We start from the raw sequence: 25,386 nt of genomic DNA, 5'->3' as shown, positions 1-25,386 counted from the left end.
CTTACTACATTCTAAGCACTCTGCTCGGCCCTGAGGTTACAGTAGTAAACTAGACACAGTTTCTACCTCAGTAGATTTATAGTTAGTGGGAGTCAGGTAAATAGTACTACAATTATAGTGCCCTATAGTTAATTCTTGGACATGTGGTGTGATAAAAAAGAGGAGGATTAACTACTGGTAATTCAATTATGAAGAGTTGGAAGGCTTTCTTGAAGAAGTGAGGCATTAAGTTTGAAGGATTATTCTAATAGTTGGGGAAATAAATGTTCTTAGAAAAAGCAGTAGCATGTGCACAGTCCTAAGGGCAAGAGATCATAGAGCATGAGAAGAATGTGAATAAATCAGTGTGGATGGAGTACAGAACAGGAAAAGGAAGTAAAAAGAAAGAAGTGAGCAAGAGCCAAATCACGAAGGGCACTGTGGGCCATACTGAGGAATTTGGACTTGGGCTTTGAGCCTTGGGTACCAGTGAGGGTGTGTTAGTTGGATCCTCCACCTGTTTTTTAACAAGTGCCAGGACAGGATTAAACATGCAAGGATTTTATTAGGGGAAATGACTCTGTGAGAGAAAATGAGGAGGGAGCTGGAAATGGTCAAGAAAGCCCTTGGATTGTGATACAAGTCTGAACCCAAGTAAGAGAGAGGAATAGAAAGTTGTGTGGAAGTGTCCAGCCTGCCATACAGTTTAAGGATGCTCTGGTAAGGCCATTCAAAAAGTTTGTTATCAGAATAGACCCACTTGCACAAATGTGGCTATGGATTTCAGAATACAGCAGCTAGCATACTTTGTCAATTACAGTCCTTGTAGTCGGAGATCTTTGTGGTGCATTCCTAAGGCCACCACAGAGGAGTTTTCAGAATATAGGCATACCTCTGTGATATTGCGGATATGGCTTCAGACCACCACATAAAGAATATATCTCAATAACCTGAGTGACACAAAGTTTTTTTGTTTCCCACTGCATATAAAAGTTATGTTTACACTACACTATAGTCTATTAAGTGCATAATAGCATTATGTGTAATAAAACAATGTACATATGTTAATTTAAAAATAGTTTATTGCTAAAAAATGCTAACCATCAGCCGAACCCTGAGGAAACATAATCTTTTTTTCTGGTGGTGGGTCCTACCTCGATGTTGATGACTACTGACTGAATAGGGTGCTGGTTGCTGAAGGCTGGGTGGTGGTAGCAAGTTCTTAAGAAAACAATGAAGTTTGCTACATCAGTTGACTCTTCCTTTCATGAATGATTTCTCTGTAGCATTCGATGCTATTTGATAGCATTTTACCCACAGTAGAACTACTTTCTATTGAAGTCATTCTTTCCAAACCCTGCTGTGGCTTCATCAACTAAGTTCACATACTGTTCTAAATACCTTGTTGTCATTTCAACAACCTTCACAGCATCTTCACCAGGAGTAGATTCCATCCAAAGAAACCACTTTGTTTCCTCACCCACAAGAAGCAACTCCTTGTTCATTAGAATATTATCATGAGATTGCAGCAATTCAGTTGTAGCTTCAGGGCCCACCTCTAATTCTGGTTTTCTTTAGGTTTTCACATCTTCAGTTACTTTCTCCACTGAAGCCTTGAACCCCTCAAAGTCATCCATGAAGGTTGGAGTCAGTGTCTGCCAAACTCCTATTAATATTGATATTTTTATCTCTTCCTGCGAATTGTGAATGTTCTTACTGGTATCTAGAATGGCGAGTCCTTTCCAGAAAGTTTTCAATTTACTTTGCTCAGGTCCATCATAGGAATCACTATCCATGACAATTACAGCCTTATGAAACATTTTTTAAATAATAAGACTTGAAAGTTGAAATTACTCCTTGATGGTCCATGGGCTGCAGAATTGTTGTTATCTAGCAGGCATGAAAACAACATAAATGTCACTTTACATTTCCATTAGAGCTCCTTGGTGCCCAGATGCATTGTCAATAAGCAGTAATATTTTGAATATTGCTTAACCATGCACTTTCATGTTCTGGATGTGGCTTTTTTCCTTAATCCTCATGACCCAACCTCTACTAGCTTCAAACTTTTCTTCAGCAGCTTCCTCACTCTCTCAACCTTCCTAGAATTGAAGAGAGTTAAGCCCTTGCTCTGGATTAGGTTTTGGCTTATGGAAATGTTGTGGCTGGCTTGGCCTTCTATCCAGACTACCAAAACTTTCTCCGTATCAGCAATGGGCTGTTTTGATTTCTTATCATTTGTGTATTCACTGGAGTAGCACTTTTAACTTCCTTTAGGAACTTTGGCTTTGCATTCACAACTTGGCTAATTGGTGCAAGAGGCTTTCAGCCTTTCTCCATTTTCAACATGCCTTCCTCACTCAGCTTAATCATTTCTAGCTTTTGATTTAAAATGGGAGACGTGTACTCTTCCTTTCACTTGAACACTTAGAGGCCACTGTGAGGTTATTTATTGTCCTAATCTCAATATTGTTGCATCTCAGGAGAGGGAGAGAGATGGGGGAATAGCCCATTGGTGGAGCGGTCAGAACGTATACAACATTTATCGATTAAGTTTGTCACCTTATGTGGATGTGGTTCATGGTACTCTGAAACAGTTACAGTAGTAACATAAAGACCACAGACTGATCACAGATCACCATGGCAAATATAATAATATAGAAAAAGTTTAAAATATTGTGAGAATTACCAAAATATGACATAGAGACACAAATGAGCAAATGCTGTTGGGAAAAGCTGATAGACTTGCTTGATGTAGGGCTGCCACAGACCTTTAATATGTAAAAAGCACAGTATTTGCCAAGTGTAATAAAATGAGGTATGCCATATTTAGTTCAGATTTATCTCTGCAGAAGAATATTTTAATCGCAGTGGTAATGGATTCAAAAAAGCCAGTGGGGTTGAAAAAAGACCTGTATTAGAAGGCTGTTTGTGATAATCTAAGTGACAGGTAATGGGGACCTAAAGTAGGACTGGGTCATTGAGGCTAGAGAGTTATTGAGAGGTTCATTTAGGGAAATGGAGTGGACTGGACTTGGTAATTAGATGAGAAAAAAGAGGAATAAGTCAAGAGTGGCACTGTGCCATCTGACTGTAATTGCGTAGATATTGGTGTCATTCACTGAGAGGAATAGAAGAGATCAGTAATTGATGATTTCAGGTGTGGGCATGTTGGATTAGGAGTAGTGGTGGGACGGCCAAGTAAAGATATCCATTATACTGGTTAGATAGATGTATTGCAGTAGTCGCTGCTGTGACATAAAAACTAATGAATGTATAATAATTTTAAAACATTATATTACTCTCCTGGCCAGGTAGCCCAGTTGGTTAGAGCATTGTCCCCATATGTGAAGGTTGCGGTTCCATTCCTGGTCTAGGCACATAAAAGAAGCAACTAAAGAGTGAATAAATAGGCGGAACAACAAATTGATGTTTCTCTTTCTCTCTCTAAAAGTCAATAAAAAAGTTAAAAAAAGAAAAACATATTATTCATGCAGTGTTCAAAAAGGATATTTCTCTTTGGTAAGTATTTTATTACCTCCAGTGTTTTAGAGGTCCAGTCTTTTTCCTTCATTGGAGTTCTACCTTTTTCAACATGTAGACTCCAAGGTTGTGCTTACCTGTATCAAGCCAGTGAAGGGATTAAGTGTGGAGAAGACATGTCCACTTCATAATCACCACAGCCTGAAAGTGACCTGCATCACTTTGGTCACATTCCATTGGTGGTAACTAACCATATGATGGCTTTACTTATCTATAAGAAGATTTGAGAAATGTGGCCCCTAGTTGGGCAGCTGCTTCCCAGAGACTACTTGATATTCTAAAAGGGAAAATAAAATTCTTTGTTAGCTGTGTCTACCATGGATTTGAGGATCATTAGCATATACATGATAATTGAAAGCATAAGAATGAATGAGATGTCCTAGGACTTGTAAAGAATGAGAAGGAAAGGTTGTTGAGGGTGTAACCTAGGGAATGCTGGCTTTAAAGAAGAAATAGGGGAAGAGAAGCGCATAAAGGAGATAGAGTATGTTATTATGGAAACTGAGCTGGGGGGTTCAAAATAATGTCAGCACTAAGTATGCTGTAAGGTAATATTAGATAGTATGGATTGCATTAAGCAACAGTAAGGCTTTTAGTGGTCTACGTGAACAGTTTCAGAGTTGAGGAGAGACTTAGAATTTAAGTCTTTTTTCCAACATGTAAGCAGTGGTTCTCAAATTTTTTGGTCTTTGGACTCTTTTAAACACTTAGAAATTAGTGGGGACCGCAGAGAACTTTTGTTTATATTGGTTACCTTTATTGATATATACTGTATTAGAAATGAAAACAGAAGATTTCAAAATATTTATTTAGAAAGTCATTAAAAATAACACGAATAACCCCTTTCATGTTAATGTTAATAATATGTTTTTAAATAACTGTTTTCCAAGACAAAATAATTTAGTTTGAGAGTGGCATTGTTCTACATTTTTGCAAATCTCCTAAATGTCTGGCTTACTAGAAGATAGCTATATTCTCATATCTGCTTCTGTATTCAGTCTCTTGCGATATGTTGTTTTGGAAGTGTATTAAGAAAATCCAGTCGCACACAGATGCATAATTGGAATGGGAAGATTCTCATGGACTCCCTGAAAGGGTTGCAGATTTCCCAGAGATCTTTGGACCACATTTTAAGAGCTATGGAACTGTAGGGTGAGAATGTCGAAGAGTTTTGACTGTTTAAATGTTGATGGAAAAAAGGTTATAACAAGGATGAGGTTAGAGACAGAGCTGATACTTGACCAAGTGAGATTTTTGTGGGTCTTATTTGATTTAGAAGAATTTGGAGTGGAGGGAGGGAGGGGCCTCTCAGAATTTTTCACTGCACATAGTAAGGCTTGAATAATGCTACTTGTTATTACTGCTCAGGCAGGAAGGAAGCAAGGATAGGTGAGAATTTGATGAAGTTTGGAGATAGGTTGGTAGATGGGAAAAGGTGAATTCTCGTCTGGTGAATTCTGTGTGTGCACATACATAAGCATCTGCACAGGGATGGTGAGGAGACAGTCATATGCCGAGACTAAGGAAGAGGCTGGGGTGGGGGAATTTAAAGAGAGCAGGTAAGTTTTGAAGGGAGAACTGAAGAAAGCCAAATAATGAAACATGGAAGAATTATTGCATATGTACTGTAATTATAGAAATTCTTGTTACAGAAAAGTATCTATTAGAAATCTGAAAAGTACATTTGTCACCTTTTAAAACAGAAAGTCCTTCTAGGTGGCTATTTAGGCAATGTTGATTAAGAGTAGTAGGTAACCCAGCTGCTTGCTTCTAGGCTGTAATATTGCCCTTTTGGGTCTTTTAGATTATTTTATCTTCTCTAGGTCAAGTCTGTAGTAGCCACTTTTCTTGAATACCCAGGAATTTGGGCCTGACTGGCTGCAATGTTGGCCTGCTTCCTCAGTGGCTGACCCTTGGTCTAAAAAGTTTCTTTTCTTCTATTATGTTGTAAGTTATCACTAGGTTAGAAAAAACTGTTTTTATACTTTTCAATAGATTCCTTTTCTGTATTTTCTCTTGTTGTATGTTGTGTTCTGTTTTCTTAGCCAGGAATTTAGAAGGTTTTCTCCTTGTAGCAGTTGCAGGAGAGTACTGTCATTTTAAGACTGACTTTGTGTAAAAAATAAATTCATTTGGCAAATGTCAAATTATATAGATAACATTACTATGCTTCTTTGGCTCTTTAAAAAGATTGTTTTTGAAAAGATTAAGCATTTAAAATAATTTTTACCTTGTATAGAGGAAGCTTATTTTTATTATTATATATAAATTTATTAGTAAATAGGCTTGAAATTGTTATATTGGTCATAACCAGAGGGAAACCACCCTGTTTCAAAAAAGGGAAGCCAACTGGAATTATTCTTACTAGTTTAAAAGTGAATGTTCATATCTGTTGGTCTGCTTTTGTGCTGCCTTAGCTCACCTTTTATTCCTGACGCACTGCACCTTCTCTAACAACTCTCTTTCACATGTATTTTACGTTTTTGCCATGTAGGTCTTTCACAGTTCTGCAGCCCCAGGCGGGCATTCTCTGAACAGGGTCCGCTCCGCCTGATCAGGAGCGCCTCTTTCTTTGCAGGTTTGCGATGTGCTGTGTGGGTAGACTAGTTGGTGTGCCCAGTGGCTAGAATTTGTAGTTAAGCTGTGGAAACAAGAGAGTAAATAAATGCAGTTGAGGGGGGTTTGGTTAAGGAAACATTGCTTAGGAAGTGCAAGAACTTAATTCATTTCTACTGAATATTTTCTTGACTTTTCCAGAAACTTTACCAGTGGAATTAACATTTTCATGAAATTTCAGTGTTTATCATTTCGTATCTCATTATGTAATAATGACTTTAGAATTCCAAACCAAAGTTTAGTATAAATATTATAATTCAGTTGGAATATTTAATGCGACACTATCTTGTTTCCATGGCTGAGTAGCTTTTGTTGCCATAGTTCACCAATTGCAGAAATTATCCTATTATTATTGTAAAATTTCTGATCTAAACTTTTTCATAAGAATGATTTCTCTTGGAGCTAAGATTTAGATGAACAAGCACCATTATAAGTGCACCCAAGGCATATATGAATATATTTGTTTATATCTTTGTAGAGTGTGTTCATGCTTCATTATTCAATTTCTTTTAATATTTATTTTTCTTACAAAATGAGATGTGAACAATATATATTTATTATAGACAATTTGGGAAATATGAAAATAGGCAACAAATATATGTTAGCCATCTGTCAGCCAGAAATAACCTCCTTCTTCCTTTTTTTGAAAACAAAATTGGGATCATAATATTCAAATAATTTTCTTACATGTTTTATTATGTAGAATCTTTAAACAAACATCGATATATGAAAAATAATAGAGTGAACTATTATATACCCATTACTTAGCCCCAGCAACATTCTTACTGTTCAGTAGCTTGCTTTTTTTTTCATTTTATATTGTGACTATCTTGCTATGTCATTGAATATGCTTCTAAAATACTTACTTCAGTTAACCCTTGCTTCTTTACATATATAGATTATTTACATAGTATATGTCAGATCATTAGATCTCAAAGCTTGTTCAACTGAGTAATAGCTCTTGGTGTCGGGTTTGTGTCATGTTATTGAAGAAATAAGGAATGCAATGAGATAAGCATGATTGCGTTTGCTGTTTGAAAGGGACAACATCAACCTGAATAGCAGTATGTTTTATAACTGACAGTTTTGTTTTGATTCACAGTTCACAGCAACCCAATGGACATGCCTGGAAGAGAGCTGAATGAGGACAGAGACAGTGGCATAGCACGCTCTGGTAATGCCAGGTTCATGTATTAATTTAGTTTTTTATGAGATAACTGTTAGCTGACATTGGTTTTCTTTTTATCTTTGCCTTCATCATCCAATTTTATGTATACAGCTTGTTGTTAGTATTGATATTATAAGAGAACTGTAGAAACAGCAGAGAGAAATACTTTAAATTTAAAATATTTTATATTTTCTATTAAATGTGCCTGGTGGAGAATGGCCTGGATGAATGCACACTGACTTAGGCTTAGCCAGTACAAGGGGAGAAAAGTATTGTTCAGGAGACTGCTTAGATAGCGCAATAGAAAAAACACATTTAATTATAACCATTTGTTACTAACTAGAATTTAGATTGTCAGACTCTCTCTTGCCCAGAAAGACTTAGGCATTTCGAACTAATATTATACATATTTTTTTCAAATATGGACTCTCCTAAAATTTGTCTGACAAACTTTTGTTGAAACAAATTGGGGGGAAAATAAGAGCAAAACCCAGATTCTACCTTAAGGATCAGAATCTACTGAGAGAGCAGTCAGGAAAATCATCTGTCAGTTAATTGTGTGAGTCATTCAGTGATAGACCTATGCAAAGAGATTCAGAGAAAGGGAAGCTAATAGCCTGGGCAAGGGGCAGGGTGCCAGTAATGCTTTACAGAGGGATAATACTTGAATTGTGTCTTGAAAAATAAATAGGCATTATCCAGGCAAAGGCATGGAAAAGGACATTCCATTTAAAAGGAAAAGTGTTTTACAGGGCCCAGAGATCAGTGTAAGTGAAAGAAGGAGTAATCTTAGGCTTGAGTTATTGTTGGGTATGAGAAATTTTATTCACTGTTATCCATGTGTTTTGTCACATTATATGACTCTGCTATCCAAATTGATTACAATTCAATTTTGAGTATAGATCATGAGTCCAAACTTACCATGTATTGTAAGCCCTACATTTGCATTAGAATAACAAGACAGTTCAAAAAATTACTCCCAACGGCTCTGATTTAACTTAGACAAAGTCTTAGGTATCCATATTTCAGAAACAAAACATGAAAAACTTCAACACCTGATTCTGATGCACAGCTAGAGTTGAGAACCACTAATATAAAAAGTTTGCATCTTTCAGATAATCTCATCCTTCTTTTCTAACTGAGTTTGTTATTTTTGTTTTTCGGGAGTAATGTAGAGTCTATTTCTCTTAATACCTTTGCTTCTATGTAATAGATTTAGTTTTCTGTGGCTGGAATTTAATTCTCATTATTTTATCCGGCATTTTGGAGGTGATAAATTCATGTCTCTATACTTCATTTTCTTCAGCTATAAATTGAAGGGCCTGGCTAGATTGATCTGTAAGGCTTCATCAAGTCATTAAATTTATGTATGCCCTTTAAGTTAATTCTGTTATTTTTTTTTTCTTAATAGGGTTATTTTTAACTTCAGAATTTAGTAAAACATAGCTTTTCCAAATTTAGAGTAGCATTTGATTTTTCATAGTAGCCACGTCTAGATTTGTTATACATGCCCAGTCTTACCGTAATCTACAGAGTTTTACAGTTCTAATTGATAAAATGTGATTTTTTCAAGAATGTAGTTTGGAATTAATTCATTGATGGTTTAGATGTTTGCATGGTACTTAAAGTGCTCCCCCCTTTATCATTGAATTTGTCAGAATTCAGATGAACAAATTTTTGTAATGTTAATCTCTTAGTTTTCATTCAGCCTGGTGTCCAAAATGGTATGTCATGTGGCATGTACCTTTCCATTGATGATAATTATATACCCCTCTTTTAGATTACTCTACATTTTCAGTCTGTAGTTATAATCATGAAGATGGGAATCTAAAAAGATTGCCAAACAAAAGCAAGCTCTTAATGTCTTTTCCTCTATAGATCCAGTGGGAAGAAGGAGATCATTCCTATCCCAAGGAACAATAAAGAGTTATAGCTTTAACCCTGGCTGGTGTGGCTCAGTGGATTGAGCGTCAGTCTGCGAGCCAAGTGTCGCTGGTTTAATTCCCAGTCAGGGCACATGCCTAGGTTGCACGCCAGGTCCCCAGTTGGGGGCGCAAGTGAGAGGCGACCACACAGTAATGTTTCTCTCCCTCTCTTTCTCCTTTCCCCTCTCTCTAAAAATAAATAAACAAACAAACAAACAAATTGTTTAAAAGAGAGAGAAAGGAAGTACCCTCTTTATTAAAATAAAAAAAAAAGTTATAGCTTTTTTACCTCCCAGGCAAGAAACAGAGCTTTTGGATTTCAGAGAAGGGTTTTGGGAAGAGTGTAATACCCTATGGTTATGGGATTGCAGCAATTATCAGATGGGCTCTTGGAATGTGTATGTCAACCATTAGACTGCTCAAGAGAGCAATTCATAGGATTTACGCTTTTTTGGAGCTTAGTAGGTATACTCAAGACTGTTATTAAGAGTGGCCAGCCATTAACTTTTAAATAACATCTTTAAATGACAATTAGACACTTGTTTCCACATACAGTATAGCTTTTGTTCTTGAAATCCTACTACTGCATTAAAATTGAATCACATAGTTCCTTTAATTTAAGGACCAAGGGTTCAGCTAAACTAGGGAACAGTCTCATGGCCAAAGGAGTAATGCTTTGTTTCAAAGTAGCATTTTTTCTAGTATGGGGTTGGGGGTAAGGATGTTGGTGGTATTATCCCAATGTCTCTTGCCAACACAATGTTAATATATGATTTTTCTTCTCTGGGACCTTGCTTCAACAATAATGTTATTAACTGGAAATTTTAGAGGCTCATGAAGCAGAACGGAAAATTTGAGTCACCGCTCTTAAATTTGTTAAACAGAAATTTGTCCTTTTGCTTAGTTATAATTGACTTATACATTATACTTGTTCTTCTTCTGACTTGACAGCATCTCTCAGCAGCTTGCTTATTACACCGTTTCCCTCCCCAAACTCCTCACTTACCCGAAGTTGTGCCAGCAGCTACCAGCGACGTTGGCGACGCAGCCAAACAACAAGTTTGGAGAATGGGGTCTTTCCTAGATGGTAAGTTGGAACCTTCAATTTACATAAACAAGACTGAATAGCTCCTGAAACACAATTTTGTATGGTTTTGCATTTTAATTTTGGGACTTAAAACTTTTTAAATATATTGCTTTTTTTTTTTTTATTGTAGTAAAATATGCATAACATAAAATTCACCATTTTAACCATTATCTGGTATGTAGTTCAGTGGCATTACGTACTTTCACATTGCTATGCAACTATGCATGTCCACAACTTGCCTCCCCAAACTGAAACTCCACCCAGTAAACAATAATTAGTCCCCCATTCCTCCCTCCCCTTAGCCCCTGTCAATCACCAGTCTTTTTTTTGTCTCTATGAATTTGACTACTCCAAATAACCTCATATAAGTGGAATCACACAGTATTTGTCCTTTCATGTCTGGCTTATTTCACGTAGCATGTCTTCAAGATTCATCCATGTTGTAGCATGAATCAGAATTTCATTCTCTTCTATGGCTTAGTAATAGTCAATTGTGTGTATATACCACATTTTGTTTATTCATATTCACCTGTTGATGAACATTTGGGTTGTTTCCACTCTTTGGCTTTTCTGAATGATGCTGATATGGACATGGTTGTACAAATAACAGTTTGAGTCCCTGCTTTCAATTCTTATGGGTTTAAACCCAGAAATGGAATTGCTGGATTATATAGTAATGCTCTGTTTAAGTTTTTGAGGAATCACCATACTATTTCCCACATGGCTGCACCATTTTACATTTCCATTAGAAATGCACAAGAGTTCTAATTTCTTCACAACATTGCTGATTGTTATTTTCTGTTTGTTTTTTATGACGGCCATCCTTATGGGTGTGAAGTTGTATCTCATAGTGGTTTTGATTTGCATTTCTGTAATGGCAAGTGGTGTTGAACATGTTTTCGTTTGCTTACTGGCCATGTGTATGTCTTCCTTGGAGATATGTCTATTCAAGTGTTTTGCCCATTTTTAAATCAGGTTTCTTGTTTTTGTTGTTCTTGAGTTGTAGGAGTTATTTATATATCCTGGATATCATCAATCCCTTATCAGACAAATGCTTTGCAAATATTTTCTCCCTTTTCATGGGTTGCCTTTCATTCTGTTGACAGTATCCTTTGATGCACAGCAATTTTTAATTTTTATGTAGTTCCAATTTATCTGTTTTGTTATTGTTGTTGTTGCCTGTGCCTTGGTGTCATATCCAATAAATTATTGTCTAATCCAGTGTCATAAAGCCATTACCCTATGTTTTCTTCTGAGACTTATAGTTTTAACCCTTCTGTTAGGACCTTGATTCATGTACTACCTACATGTTTTGATATGTCAGTTTTTTCTGTTTTGGCAAGTTAATTCATTCTTGAAAGATCTTTTTTTAATCTATGTTAAGTATAACTATAGATAATGAAACTTCTCCTTTCCTCACTCCTTTTATTCCTTCATCTTTGATTTTACTCCTGGAATTAAAAGAAGAGAAAAGTAGCTTGTAGAACAATGAAGAGATTGTATCAGACTCATCTATAAACGTTAAAATTCAGGCATATTTAAGTTGGTTATGAATCAGATTATCTATTAGTGAAGGAATAGCTAGTAGATTTCTGAAAGAAATTAACAATTGATATGAATTTTTAGGTTTACTTGATAAAATAGTGGAAGACCTTTATCTTGCCTACATTAATTAGGAGATTGAATTGCAAATATAATTTTTATATTTTTTAAAAATAAAAAAATTTGTTTTTAAGGTCTATAGAAGAAAGCTTTAATCTGTCAGATGAAAGCTGTGGCCCTAACCCAGGAATTGTGAGAAAAAAGAAGATTGCAATTGGGGTAATCTTTTCATTATCCAAAGATGAAGATGAAAATAATAAATTTAATGAATTCTTTTTTTCACATTTTCCTCTCTTTGAAAGCCACATGAACAAATTAAAGAGTGCAATAGAACAGGTAAGCAGAGTCATGGTGTTGGTTAGTTTTATATGCCTTATTTTTCTTTGAATTTTATTCTCCTGTTTAAGCATTAGGTTTATTTATTTGACAGAAAAATTAATAGGTACCCTACACAGTGCTCTGGTAGGTGCAAGATAAACCTCAACTCTTTAAGGAGCTTATTGCCTAGTAAAAGATCAATAAATAAATATTTGAGGCCCCATAATATGGCAGATGCTATTCTAAAAGCTAAAGAAGATGTGAAAAAGTAACACTCTTGACCTCATGGGACAACAGATAACCAAATGTATATATAAACTCTTAGAGGGAAATAAGTGCTGTGGAGAAAAATAAACCAGAGAAAGGTTGATAAGAGTTGATGGATGGAAGGATTAGTAATTTTTATAGGCTAGTCTGGAAGGCTCCTGATAAAATGACATATGATCCAGAAATATGAAGGAAGTGAGCTACAGCTGTGAGAGAAGACTGTTCCAGGCAGAAGCAAAGGTCCTGTGTCAGGAGTAAGCCTGATGCTTGAGCAACAGGAAGGAGGCCAAAGTGGCAGGGTTAGAAATGAGACCAGATAATATTCAGCCTTATAGGGTAGCATTGTAAGAGCACTGGCATTCACTCTTAAGAAAGATTGGAGACCATAGGAAGGTTTTGAGTGGAGGAATGACATTATTTATGAGGATTATTCTTAATGCTGGTGGAAAATAGATTTCCAGGAGTAGAGGTGGATGTTGTAGGACCACTTAAGAGGCTGTTGGGGTAATCTGGGTGAGAGGTGATGGATATTCAAACCAATTAGTGGTGGAATTGGTGAGAAGTGGTTGGATTCTGGATATATTTTGAAAATAGAACTAATGAGATTAACTGATGGACTGACTTGGGGTGTAAGAGAAGGAACAATACAGGTTGATGCAAGAATTTTTCTTTGAGCAGTAAGAAGGATGGACTTGCTAGTACTAAGGTGGGGAAACTGCAGATGGAACATGTTTGGTAGATGAAGATTAAATGTTTGTGTGAGATGCCTCCTCAACATCCAAATGGTTTATATGAGTCAGAAATTTAGGGAAAATTTACAGCCTGGACAGTCACCAGTGTATAGATGACATATAAAGCCATGAAACTGATAGAGGGAGAGAAGAGAGGAGCAGAGATTCTGGGCCTGATTTACGGAGCATCTCAGAAGTTAAAGTGTGAAGAGAGGAGACTAAGGATTGGCCATTCAAGTAGGTGGGGGAAAAAAAAGTACGTTTTTTGGAGTGGGGATCCAAGTGAAGAAAGTTTTAAGAAGGTACGAGTTATCAATTGCTGCCGATAGTGTATATAATAAGTTTACACAAAGCAAGAAAATTGTGAATACAAGATAGTACATTAGGATAACTAAAAAAGGAGAACAAGCCAGGTGTTTTTTAGGAGTTCATAGGAAAGGAAAGTGACTTCCTATTGGGAAGATGTTTCATTTAGACTGCATCATAAAGGATGTGTAGATTTTTTAAACACAAAACTTTGAAAATTGGATATAGCAGAAGAACAAGAAAAATTGATATCCTTGCCATCCAAAGATAATTCATTAACATTTTGCTGGGAGTCTTGTCCAGGCCTTTTCCATGCACATTGTACCTTTACTTGATTGGGATTGTGCTGTGTCCATATTGCTTTAATTATATGCCTATTTTTAAAAACTCACCATTGTAACATACACACTTTTCATGTCATTATAAATCTTAATTATATTTTAGTTACTTTCCTTAGTTTAAGTGACAGTGTTTCTATTAGGCCATTTCTACAGTGTAGTTAACATATTGGTGAATTTTCCAGATTATTTTTTAGAAGAAATTTCCAGAAGTTGAGCCAGTGAATCACTGGGTATAATTAAAATTCTCAACCTCTGTAACAGTAGTTAATGGGCACAATTCTCAAAGAATTTAGAAATGCTTGCAAGAAGCTTTGACTTTGTTTTTAAGGCTGTCTCCAAGTTGTGATTTAGGAAGATTAATTTGACAGCATGTTTAAAAGTATCTAGAGTTAGAGGCTAGCCATGGGAAGACCAATTAGAATAGTCTAGAAAGCATAGGATGCATTTCAGGAACTTAGTAGTAAGTGAGAATCATCTGCCTAGAGTGAAGATAATGATATTAGTTATTCACATTAAATCAGCCAAAAGACAAGTAGATCATTAGCAATACTTTTTTTTTTTTTTTTTTTTAACAGAACAAGTGAGTAAAGGCCATTTTTACTTTTTCAGAAGCTAGACACTGGTGACATTTTCTTCAGTTTCTATCTCTTTTTGTAGTCTGTTGTTGCCAAAGTCAGTACACATAATATTTAGCTGTGGGACAAGTGTTTCAAACTTTGAAATACAATATTTAGCCACTATAGAAATCATTAAACATGATTTTTCAAATGTTTAAATGCTTTGACCATTTATAACCTAAAGGGTACATATTTATAGTTCTCTGAATATTTGTTCAAGTTTAACATCTCATGTCTTATCAAAGCAGAAAGATAAAGCTGAGTGAAAGAATACTTTTATATAAGTGTATAGAACTTAATTATAAAAGTTCTACAGTTGCTAATTAGTGGTAGACTATAACTCTAGACCATTCAAAGAATTTATCTTGTAGGGCCAATTTGTAAACTATCACTTTTTTTTTTTTTTTTTTTCTTTTTTTAATGAAGAGCTATGGATTTTGTTTCTCAGCACCTCGGGATTTTTTTGAAGCATGTGCTACCTTTTTGAGATCTATAACTTAATTAAACATTGTTATTGCTGGTAAAATTAAGGGAATATACTGCTCAAGTCTAGCCAAAAAAATCACTTCTTTATAAATTAGGAGTCTTATCAATAATTTGTAAAAGCAAAGCTTCACTTTTACCCTGTGAAGCTTTTTTAATGTACATGAACATGATTTCTGTTCTGAAGTAGTCTGACCTTCTCATAATTATATGTTTAAAATATTTTAAAAATTAAGTTGTAATTAAGTAAGTAGTGCAGAATTACATTCTCTTAAAAAATCTACAAAATTACAAAGTTTTTCTTGACATCCTGATTCTCTTTTTTTCTACCTAAAGCAAGGCTTTTCAACCTTGGCTATTTATGTTTTAAAGAAAGCAGATATTACTAATAACTTGATATCTTTCAGTAGAATCTTTATATTCCAAATCTTAAAAAAATAGATTTCCCTGACAGAACCATTATTTGTGAAATATTAGAGGAAACCATGAGCTATGGTTACTTGAGTTATCATTGTGTCTTGTTCAGTTTGGGGGAAAAAGTTTTATGTAACCCAACAACTGTCAACATTAGTTTTCTTTATGTGTTGACATTCTGTGGTTTTGACAGTTATACAATAAAAGATTTAACACTTGAAAAATTTGAATTTTTATTATAATCATTAATAACCTTAGTGCATAAAAGAAAGCCACTATAAATATGTGTATCTTCTTTATATCTTTCTAGATAAGAATGGTGGTCTAGTGTTGTGGAAATGTGTGACTTTGTATTTCACTTTACATATTTTACCTAATATCAATATAAGAATTACCTATTTGATTGCTTTCAAGGCTATGAAAATGAGCCGAAGATCAGCTGATGCCAGTCAGAGGAGTTTGGCTTATAATCGAATAGTTGATGCCCTAAATGAATTCAGGTACATATTATCTACCTTTCATAATGTAGAGTTGTTTTGCAGTGCACACAGAAGAATTTATTTATTTTATTTAACTTATTCTGACAAAATTTATGTCTTAATTTCTTTGTTCCATAATTAAATAAGGGTATAATTCAGGTAGGCCATTCGATCCTATGTTATTAAATATTAAATGTGCTTGGGACTCAGGCACATTTGGGAGCCATCAGTTGTGTGATTTTTAGCATTGGAACATTAGACAAGAAAATATGATCATAAGAGACCCTTATTCCAGCAGAAATGTGATTTTTTCTCCCTTGGGCTCCTAGATGTAAGAACTAGTTAAGTGTTATTTAACCAGTGATAGTAATGAGATGTTCTTGGATACATGGAATACAAGGACACGTGGATATAGGGAATATGAACTTGATGTTGGAAATAACTATTGCTTGATCCTTTCTCTAGATATGTCACAGCAAGTAGTTTTTCTTCCAGTATTTTCTCCCCACAACAAAGTTTATGCCTATAGCTCCAATAGCTGCTGTAATTGTGCTCTTAATATAGCAAGCAAACATATAGCATATGAATTTAGGTTGGGAATCACACAAAAAGACTGATGTGTGTCTCTTTCTGAGAGAATCATTTCAGGTGTACTTACTTCATCCTCTCAGTCTTTCCTTTAGACTGGAGATAAATATAGTATAGACCTTTTGCTTATTTGTCTAAAAGGTTCCTGCAATATTATTTCTGAATTTTACATTTTGCAGTATTACAAGGTAATGAATCTTTTGCCCTTGAATCTGGAGTTATTACTTACATTATTGGATTACAATTTCTTTTCTGTAGTCACAAGCTTTGTGGCAGAATGCCAAGAGTCCCTATTTGAGCACTGAGGAAACACTGTCATTACAGATCCAATTGAGGTTACCAGAATAGTAAATATTGTCATAAGACTCATTCCTAGTAGGGTACTGATCCTGCTCTTATGTTACAGACAATATTTTTATTTAAAACAATTGAATTAAATACTTGCTTTTGGTAATAAGGTAGTGTGAATGGCCTAGCCTTAGAATTTTAAGATTGCTTAGCATTTACAACAGGTATGAGTTATAAAATCATTGAAAATATATGTCATGATTGTGTACCTTACCTTTTATAATAGTGTGAAAACTTGAAAGGCTATGGAAGTCAATTAAACATTCTTAAAATATCTTAAAAATACTTTATATACATAATTTTTATTAAGAAGGCTCTCTGTAGAAGTACTTTTAATATATATAGTTGATACTCATGTACAGATTTTGTATTTGTGAATTCACTTACTTGCTAAAATTTATAACCCCAATGCTTTTTCTCACTGCTTTTATGATCATTTGTGGATATGCACAGAGCACTGAAAAATTTGAGTGGCCTTACACACTCATTCCCAGATGAGGTTGAACAAAACAATGCTCTGCCTTCTTATTTTAGCTCTCATTTTTAAACAAGTGTCCTTTTAGACATTTATATATTGCCAGTTTGTTTTTGCATTTTGTGCTTTTTGTTATTGATTTTGCTATTAAAAATGGCCCTCAAGCATAGTGCTTTAGTGCTGATCAATGTTCCGAGTGCAAGAAGGCTGTGATGTGCCTTACAGAGAAAATATGTGTGTGTGTTAAGTAAGCTTCATTCAAGCATGAGTCAGAGTGCTGTTGGCTGTGAATTCAATGTTAATGAATCAACAGTATATTAAATCTTAAACAGTTTATATGTAGAAACCCGCATATAACAAGATTGTATTGATGGGTTGACAAAAATGTGACCAGAGGTTCATAGGAACCATAACGCTATATTTTCCCTAGGAACCGTAACTCAGTTGATTCAGTGTTGACATCAACTTTATAATACATTACTGCAAATAATGAGACTATTATACTTAATTTTAAAACTAAGTGATTATTAAAAATTAGCAATTATTTAACTTTTAAAGTAGGTAATTGTTTGCAACAAGACAAGATAATTAATGAATTTGGGGTAGTTGAGAAGAGGAAGGAAATGATTCACATGTATACGGAAGTCCTGAAACCTAGAGAAGCAGGAAGTATGTTTTAGTTAACATAGCTTCCTCACAAAGATAAGGTATTTGGATTTTTACCTAGCTTAATGTGTAACAAAGAAAACTAAATCAGGTCCAAGTTTCCCTTACAAGCGAAAGGAATCTTTCATTCTCTTAACAGACCAGGGGAATAAAGGAGTCAGGTGACTGAAAATACTTGGCTTGCCCTTCTTACTACTGAAGGGTAGGACATAGTCATTAGTGAGGAAGAAAGGACCATAGATCACTGGTGACAACATAGAGTGGTATATACTGAGAAGCACTACTCATAATTAATTTCTTTGCCTTCTTTGCACCTGATACACTTTGGGGTCATAGTACATATTCTTAAACACCAAAACAATAAGGCCAGTGTTCTTAGTGGACCAATATAATAATATTAGTGGTCTGGCCTTGGCCCATGACACATTTGCTTGTAATAGACACTTATATGCTGAAGAAATTCATGGAAAATGAATTGATCAGCTCATTCATTTATTTGTACAGAGTTTCTTTTAATCAAAAAGTATATTGACATGGTTAAGAACCAAAAATACATATTCTGAAAGGTCTAATAATGAAAAATAAATTAATCCTATCCAACCTCTCCTACCCCCTTCACTATTTCTTTTGTTATTTAGCTCCATATTATTAAACAGTACACTTACTGCAGCTGTATCTTGATTTATCAATTTTAGAGCATATTTACATTCTGCATGAATGTATACCTCCCCTCAGTCCTTTAGCCTCTCAGCTTAGTTTTAGCACTAGCTTGTCTTTTCAGCTCTGTAAATATTCTGCTTACTTTGGTAATTTATTTTCCTCTGGTTTCTCTCTTTTGAATTCTTTTTGTTAGAAACTGTCACTTAATGAATTGATCTTTTATGTCTCTTTCATTCCGTGCTTTCCTTTTCTTTTTCTAATGTATTGTTTTCTATTTCCTCTGGAGTCATTTTGTGTATGTTTCTGTCTTTTTGTTTGTGTCCCTCTTTCCTTGGAAGCTTTCCCTATATATCAGTATTTTGGTTGCCCACTCATAGTTGAGAGTGAAGCACCAAAATATAGGTTGGGAGCTCTGTGCATGAATCAGGCACAGACTGGATAACTTCACTTTAGGTCAGTGTTGTTGAGCCATTTTTTATTAACACTCCCTGAAGGAGCATATTTAGACATTTTCCCTTCTCATTTCCCCCTGCCCCAATGAAATTTTAACACCACAAGATTTACTGTCTATCTGTTTATGTACTCTGAAATATTCACTGTGAGGAGGGGTTTGGGAGACATCAGTTCTCTGGGCTAGGCAATTGCTACATCTCTCCTATCTAGTCATTCTATGGGAAAAATGGGGTGGAGATCAAGGTCACCAACCATTTACAGACTTTGAATGAGTCTCCTAGTTTACAGTTTATAATTGCTTTCCTTTACTTTACTAGGCATTTGTAAGTCCTAAGGCTCTTCCTTTTTTTTAATTGAAGCAATTAGTTCCTCTTTGTACATGCCCATCCGTGTGAGCACTATAACCCATTTCTTCCTCTACCATTCTGCTTCAGTTAACGTTCTTTTTTATGTTTTATCCTCTAGAATTTTATTAAATCTACAGTTTTAATAAACTAAGGTTTCTCTTCAATTCTGTTTGTTGTAGTGATCAATTTGTTATCAGATCCTTAAGTCGTGTTCATCTGAGCATCAGGACTGAAAGGGGATACACATTTGTACTCTGTTTTCTATCCTATCTGGACATCCTTTTTAGGCTTTAAAAATAAGCATTTTCATCTATCTCTAGTTTATAGTCTAGTCGTATTTTTTTCTGTAAAATACCGTCATTTTTGTTCCATTTATTTATTAAGTTCTCAGCAGTGATTTTATGTCCTACCAAGAACTCATTAAACCTGTATTTGTCACTTGTATCCATTGTTATATATAGTGTTCATATTGGATCACGATTCAGTGAAACTTGTTCAGGCACAAGAATTCTCCTTTTTTGGATTCTAGGTGTTAAAGAACTATGTTGAGGTGGATATTAGCACTTACGGAGCTATCAGAACTAGAGACCAGTTAGTTTCTTAAGGCCCAACTTTGCAGGAGTTGCTTAGAATGGTGAGAGTAAAGGACTTCACTGAATAGATACTAATGTAAAAGGAAAATAAATGATATCTTAAAGGTGTCCTTGAAGCCTTCAGGAGAGAGTGCAAGTCACGAGACTAGCTGTTGTGTGTCTAAATAAATGAAATAGACACCCAGAAGAGTACTATCACAATTGTTCAATAATCCTTTCTTGTGTTGATTCAAGGAAAACTTCAGTAGGCTGGGAATCAATATATAGCATGCCACCTATAGTGTCCTTCTCATCCTTCAGTGCTTCACCAAAATGTCTCAGCATAGGTAACAAATTGATGCTGATAAACTGTTTTTTGAGTGGGTGTATGGATAAGCTGTTATCCCATTTAGAATGTTTATCTTTTCTATGTTGTTGGTTATTTGCAATATATTTAAATACAGCTTATACCTTAGGAACGTAGACCTTGAAGGAGCTTTAGAAATTATCTAGTCCTGTCCTTTTATTTTACTGGTGAAGGAAACTGATGCTTAAAGTAGGGAAATAATTAACCCAAGTGCACACATTCATTGGGGCAGAACCAGTGCTAGAACCAACATATTTTGCATTTATGTACAGAGCATTTTCCATGAAATTATGCTGATGACAAAGAAGAAACAACTTGATGTATTGTCTCTTCTCAAATCTTTAATAATCTAGGTGTGAGGCCCAAGATAGTGAGATAACAAGATAACTTTATTTTAAGGTATGTAATTCTGTGATTTATGAATTTTATAATGTGTTTTCCTCTTTTTAGGACAACAATTTGTAATCTTTACACAATGCCGCGAATTGGAGAGCCCGTCTGGCTTACAATGATGTCAGGGATTCCAGAAAAGAACCAACTTTGCCATCGATTCATGAAGGAGTTCACTTTTCTAATGGAAAATGCTTCAAAAAATCAGTATGACTTAGTTTATTTATCTGAGCTATCTTAAATATCTTAGCTATTATTTACTATAACTAGATTCAAATTGTGATTAAAATCAATTACAAAAGTAAAAGAATTATCTATTATCTTTGTAATTATTTGGTGGTATTAATAATCAGAACAAAATTCCAAAAGATTATTAGAATATAGGGTATGGAAGAAGGCCACAGAACTTTATCAATGAGAAATAGTAAGATTGTCTGTGGGAAATTAAAATTTCTAACTTCTTACAGAACTCTGAGGCTTCCAATTTTTTTTGTGAATTGTATCCACTTTTGCTGTTTCATTCTGTAGAAAAGACATTTAAAAATACCCATTTTTAATGTGATACTCTATTATATTGTTATTTTATTTTCAGATTCTTGCCAGCACTCATTACTGCAGTTTTGACCAATCATCTTGCCTGGGTTCCAACAGTCATGCCAAATGGACAACCACCTATAAAAATATTTTTAGAAAAACATTCCTCTCAGAGTGTGGACATGTTGGCAAAGACTCATCCATATAACCCACTTTGGGCACAACTGGGTATGTAGTCTGGTAATCCTACATCATGCATTATATTTAGACTTTTTTGTAACTGTGTCTGGGGTTATTTTATAGTAGGGAAGAAAAAAAAAAGTAAATACTCTTTTACCTCTCCATTCTAAAGCACCTGTTCATTACTTGTTATGTCATAGCTGCTAAATTGTCTTATTCGCCCCCTGCCCATTTATGCATGATATTCCTTATAGACAGAAAGCTGCAGCTGGAGCAAGAGGAACAGGATGATGGCTGGTTCACTAGCAACCTCAGGGTCTTCAGGGGTCGTTTGTGTTAGGTCTTTGCCTAGCAGGAATTAATCAACAAAATCACCCATGATAGCTAGAATAAATCTGGTTAACTGAAAAACAGTCATTGAGGTTTGTGTTTGCTCCACTTTTATTTGTTTGTTGAGTAATTTTGGAAAATGTTTCTGTTTGTGCTAGGTCCCAGTGAATAAATGGTTAACAGAGAAGAGAGGGTACAATTGTTGAATAGATAGTCATTAGACAGGCAGTATTGCAAGGTGCTTAAAAGCACAGACTGTGGAATTGGGCCCACTGCATTTGAATCACAGTTCCCTTATTTGTAAAGGGGCAATAATAAATAATCGTCGGCAGCCGTCCGTCTCGAGAGACGATGGTGTAGCTTCTTAAGAGTCTATCTGCACCACCGAGAATGGCTGTGCAGTCCGACTCGGGAGTGACACGGTATCTGTCTCCTCCCGTGTTGAATCGACATCTTGTGATGACGCTGGAGTGTCCTCTCCAGTGAAGCTGAAGCTACAGAGCCTGGGCAGGGTGATATGGAGGGTCTGCTGTTGCCCATGCAGCAGACCCCCCATCTCTTCGCAGCTGAAGGGTCCAAGGGAAAGACGGAGTCAATACAGCTTGGCTTCAGGTACGCCGCAGGAGTTTCTGGTGTTGACTACAACGTCAAACCGCCTTAGGGACTCCGGCTCCGGATTTTCTGTCGGGGTTTACTCCCTTAGCCTTTCCCCTGAAGAGGTATGCCGCAAGGCAGCGGAGGTTTTTTGGAGTCAGAGTTTTCCTTCTCTGATGTGCCCTGACTGGAAGATTGAACCAGCGACACTTAGCTCGCAGGCCGACGCTCAATCCACTGAGCCAAACCAGCCAGAGCTAGATAATAAATAATAGGTAGTACATATTTCATAAAGTCGTGAAAATTAGATGAGATAATACATGTAAAGTACTTAGGACAGTGTTGGTAAAGGTAGCTGCTGTAGTCCTACCCTTACTCTGTTACTATTAGGTAATGGGGGAGGAATATGAGAACATTTTGGTGACCTGGTGGAGCATTTCTTACGTTGTGCTGGTGAGTGAGCCTGCCAGACAGCTTGTCATGTAGCTTACTAATTCATGTAACCAACCTCTCTCCCTGCACGCTCTCTTTTCCTCCCTTTCTCCCTCTCTCCCTCCTTTCCTTTTTTCTACTGAATTACAGAATAATTGATATACAGCAAACACATATATAAAGTGTACAATTTTGTAAGTTTGGATGTATATGTCAAAATATAATGCCTCTGAAACCATCACCAACATCAAGTTGGTGAACATATCCATCACTTCCAGAGTTATGCCCTTCTTTCTGTTCTTCCCTACTCTCCCTGTGCACCATCCTATATACCCAGGCAGCCACTGATCTACTTTCTGTCACTATAAATTAGTTAGCAGTTTCTAGAGTTGTTATTTAAATGGAATCATAGCACTACATGCTTTTTATTTTGTCTAACTTCCTTTATTTAACAATTATTTTGAGATTCATCTTTTTTTTATATATATTAATAGTTCACTCCTTTTTAATGAGATGTAGTATTCCAGTGTATGGTTAATAACTTTCTTTTTTCTTTTTTTTAGGATTTTATTTATTTATTTATTATTAGAGGAAAGGGAGGAAGAAAGAGAGGGAGAGAAACATTAATGTGAGAAACACCAGTTTGTTGCCTCTCACATGCCCCCAACTAGGGACCTAGCGTACAACCCAGGCATGTGCCCTGACTGGGAACCAAACTGGCAACCTTTTCGTTCTCAAGCTGACATTCAATCCACTGAGTCACACCAGCCAGAGCATAACTTTCTTTTTTTAAATCACGTATTTCAGTAGTATTTTGGGGACATTTCAAACCTATTTTCAATTCTATAGTTATTTATTGAGCACATGATATATCTAAGACTGTGTAAAGAGCATTGGGGGATATAAAAATGAATGATATCTAGTCCTTGCACTCAAGAAGCTGACAGTATTATACTGTGGGCTACATATGTGAACATTAATGATAATCTAAAGAGGATCTATGATAGAAATAAAAAGTTCAGTGGGAATTCAACTGGGGAAACTTACTTTTGCCCAAAGGATGATTAGGTGGGAAGTTTTGGACTGATAAAAATACAGAGGAAAGCCCTGGCTGGGTGGTTCAGTTAGTTGGAGCATCATCCCGGACACCAAAAGGTAGCAGGTTCAATTCCCGGTCAGGGCATATGACCAGGTTGCAGGTTCAGTGTCCAACTGGGGCGCGTGCTGGAGGCAACCAATCCGTGTTTCTCTCTCACATTGATGTTTCTCTCTGTCTCTGTCTCTCTTACGCTCTCTCTCGTTCTCTCACTCTCAAATCAATAAAACACATGTCCTTGGGTTAGGATTTAAAAAAAATACAGAGGGAAGGGGATGTACGTAGCATGAGTAAAGGAGTCTAGCTGTTAAAAGTACTGAGCATATTCAGTGGTCTCGTTTAAGTAGTCCACTTTAAGGTGGGACTTTGGGTAAATAAAGATGTAAAAGGGTAGCTGTAAGAAGGTAACCTGGAGAAGTAAAGTGGGACTCTTCATGAAAGACTTACTTGCCATTCCAAAGCAGTTTCAATTTATTTAGTAATTAATGGGAACCTTGGGGCTAGTTTTGAACAGTAGCATGATGGTATTAGGGCCAGTGTCTTAGGCAAAAAAGAAAATTTATCATAATACTGTCTATAGCAAACCTTTATTTGAGACCTAGATGTGTGTGTTCTTTTAAAAAGTGTGAGGGTTTATCCTGGCTGGTGTGGCTCAGTGGATTGAATGCTGACCTGTGAACCAAAGGGTTGTGGGTTCGATTCCCAGTAGGGGCACATGCCTGGATGGCAGCCAGCCCCGGTTGGGAGCATTCGAGAGGCAACCACACATTGCTGTTTCTTGCCCTCTCTTTCTCCCTCCCTTCCCCTCTCTCTGAAAATGAATAAATAAAATCTTTTTAAAAAAAGTGTGAGGGTTTTAAAAATTATAGAGATTTTTAAATGTGTATATTGATAACTTGTAAAATTGAATTCAGTTTAAATTAATGACTTCGTAGTCTCCATTTTAAAGTGTTTTGGCACCTTTGTTGGTTTAATTTGAGCTATAGCATAAATATAGAAATGGCATTGATAACTCTTAGTTACCCCTGCTCTCCTTTTTTAATGTAGTGGTTACTCCTGTCTAGTGTGTATACAAAAGTGAAAATGAACCACATGACTAAATGTGTTGCCCTTTCTTTTCCTCTTAGGACAGGTCTCACTCTTCATGCTCTTTCTGGTCTGTCCTGAGGGAATGGAAGAGAAAGTGGGCTTTTAAAATTATGGGTGTTGTGGGGTCCTGGGTAGGGTAGCAAAAATTAATGTCGGTTGTTAAAATTTAAATCAAGGAAGGTTAAGAGTGATGTGACTGCTCCAACTCTGCTCCATTCCGCCACCACTCCCTTCCTCTCCTCGTCTGCCAGAAGATACTGTGCTTTTTCTTCTCTGCATTGGATGCAGCTGCAGAATCTTTTTGCACATAGTATTTCAGGCAGTACTTCTCCACCCAGATGGAGTGCCGTTTAGGGCCTGGCACAGAGAAGATTCTTGGTAAACTTGAC

At 36.0% G+C, this 25,386-nt stretch overlaps 1 protein-coding gene across 2 annotated transcripts in view; it reads left to right on the top strand.

The window, feature by feature from the left end:
* The window catches only part of FNIP1 (folliculin interacting protein 1), a 134,966-nt gene that overhangs the window by 84,337 nt on the left and 25,243 nt on the right, over positions 1-25,386 (top strand). The window contains exons 7-13 of one of the 2 annotated variants that reach the window (XM_090288011.1): positions 6,017-6,100; positions 7,241-7,312; positions 10,183-10,318; positions 12,055-12,256; positions 15,812-15,897; positions 20,803-20,949; positions 21,335-21,504. In XM_090288011.1, coding sequence (XP_090144137.1) covers positions 6,017-6,100; positions 7,241-7,312; positions 10,183-10,318; positions 12,055-12,256; positions 15,812-15,897; positions 20,803-20,949; positions 21,335-21,504 — 897 coding nt within the window. The remainder of the gene's footprint in view (positions 1-6,016; positions 6,101-7,240; positions 7,313-10,182; positions 10,319-12,054; positions 12,257-15,811; positions 15,898-20,802; positions 20,950-21,334; positions 21,505-25,386) is intronic. The other variant, XM_090288012.1, reaches the window with a different exon arrangement.

Source organism: Furipterus horrens, unplaced genomic scaffold (genome assembly GCF_987537825.1).
Source record: "Furipterus horrens unplaced genomic scaffold, mFurHor1.1.pri manual_scaffold_10, whole genome shotgun sequence".
NCBI classification, from domain to species: domain Eukaryota; kingdom Metazoa; phylum Chordata; class Mammalia; order Chiroptera; family Furipteridae; genus Furipterus; species Furipterus horrens.
This window is presented reverse-complemented; position numbering and strand designations above follow the sequence as displayed.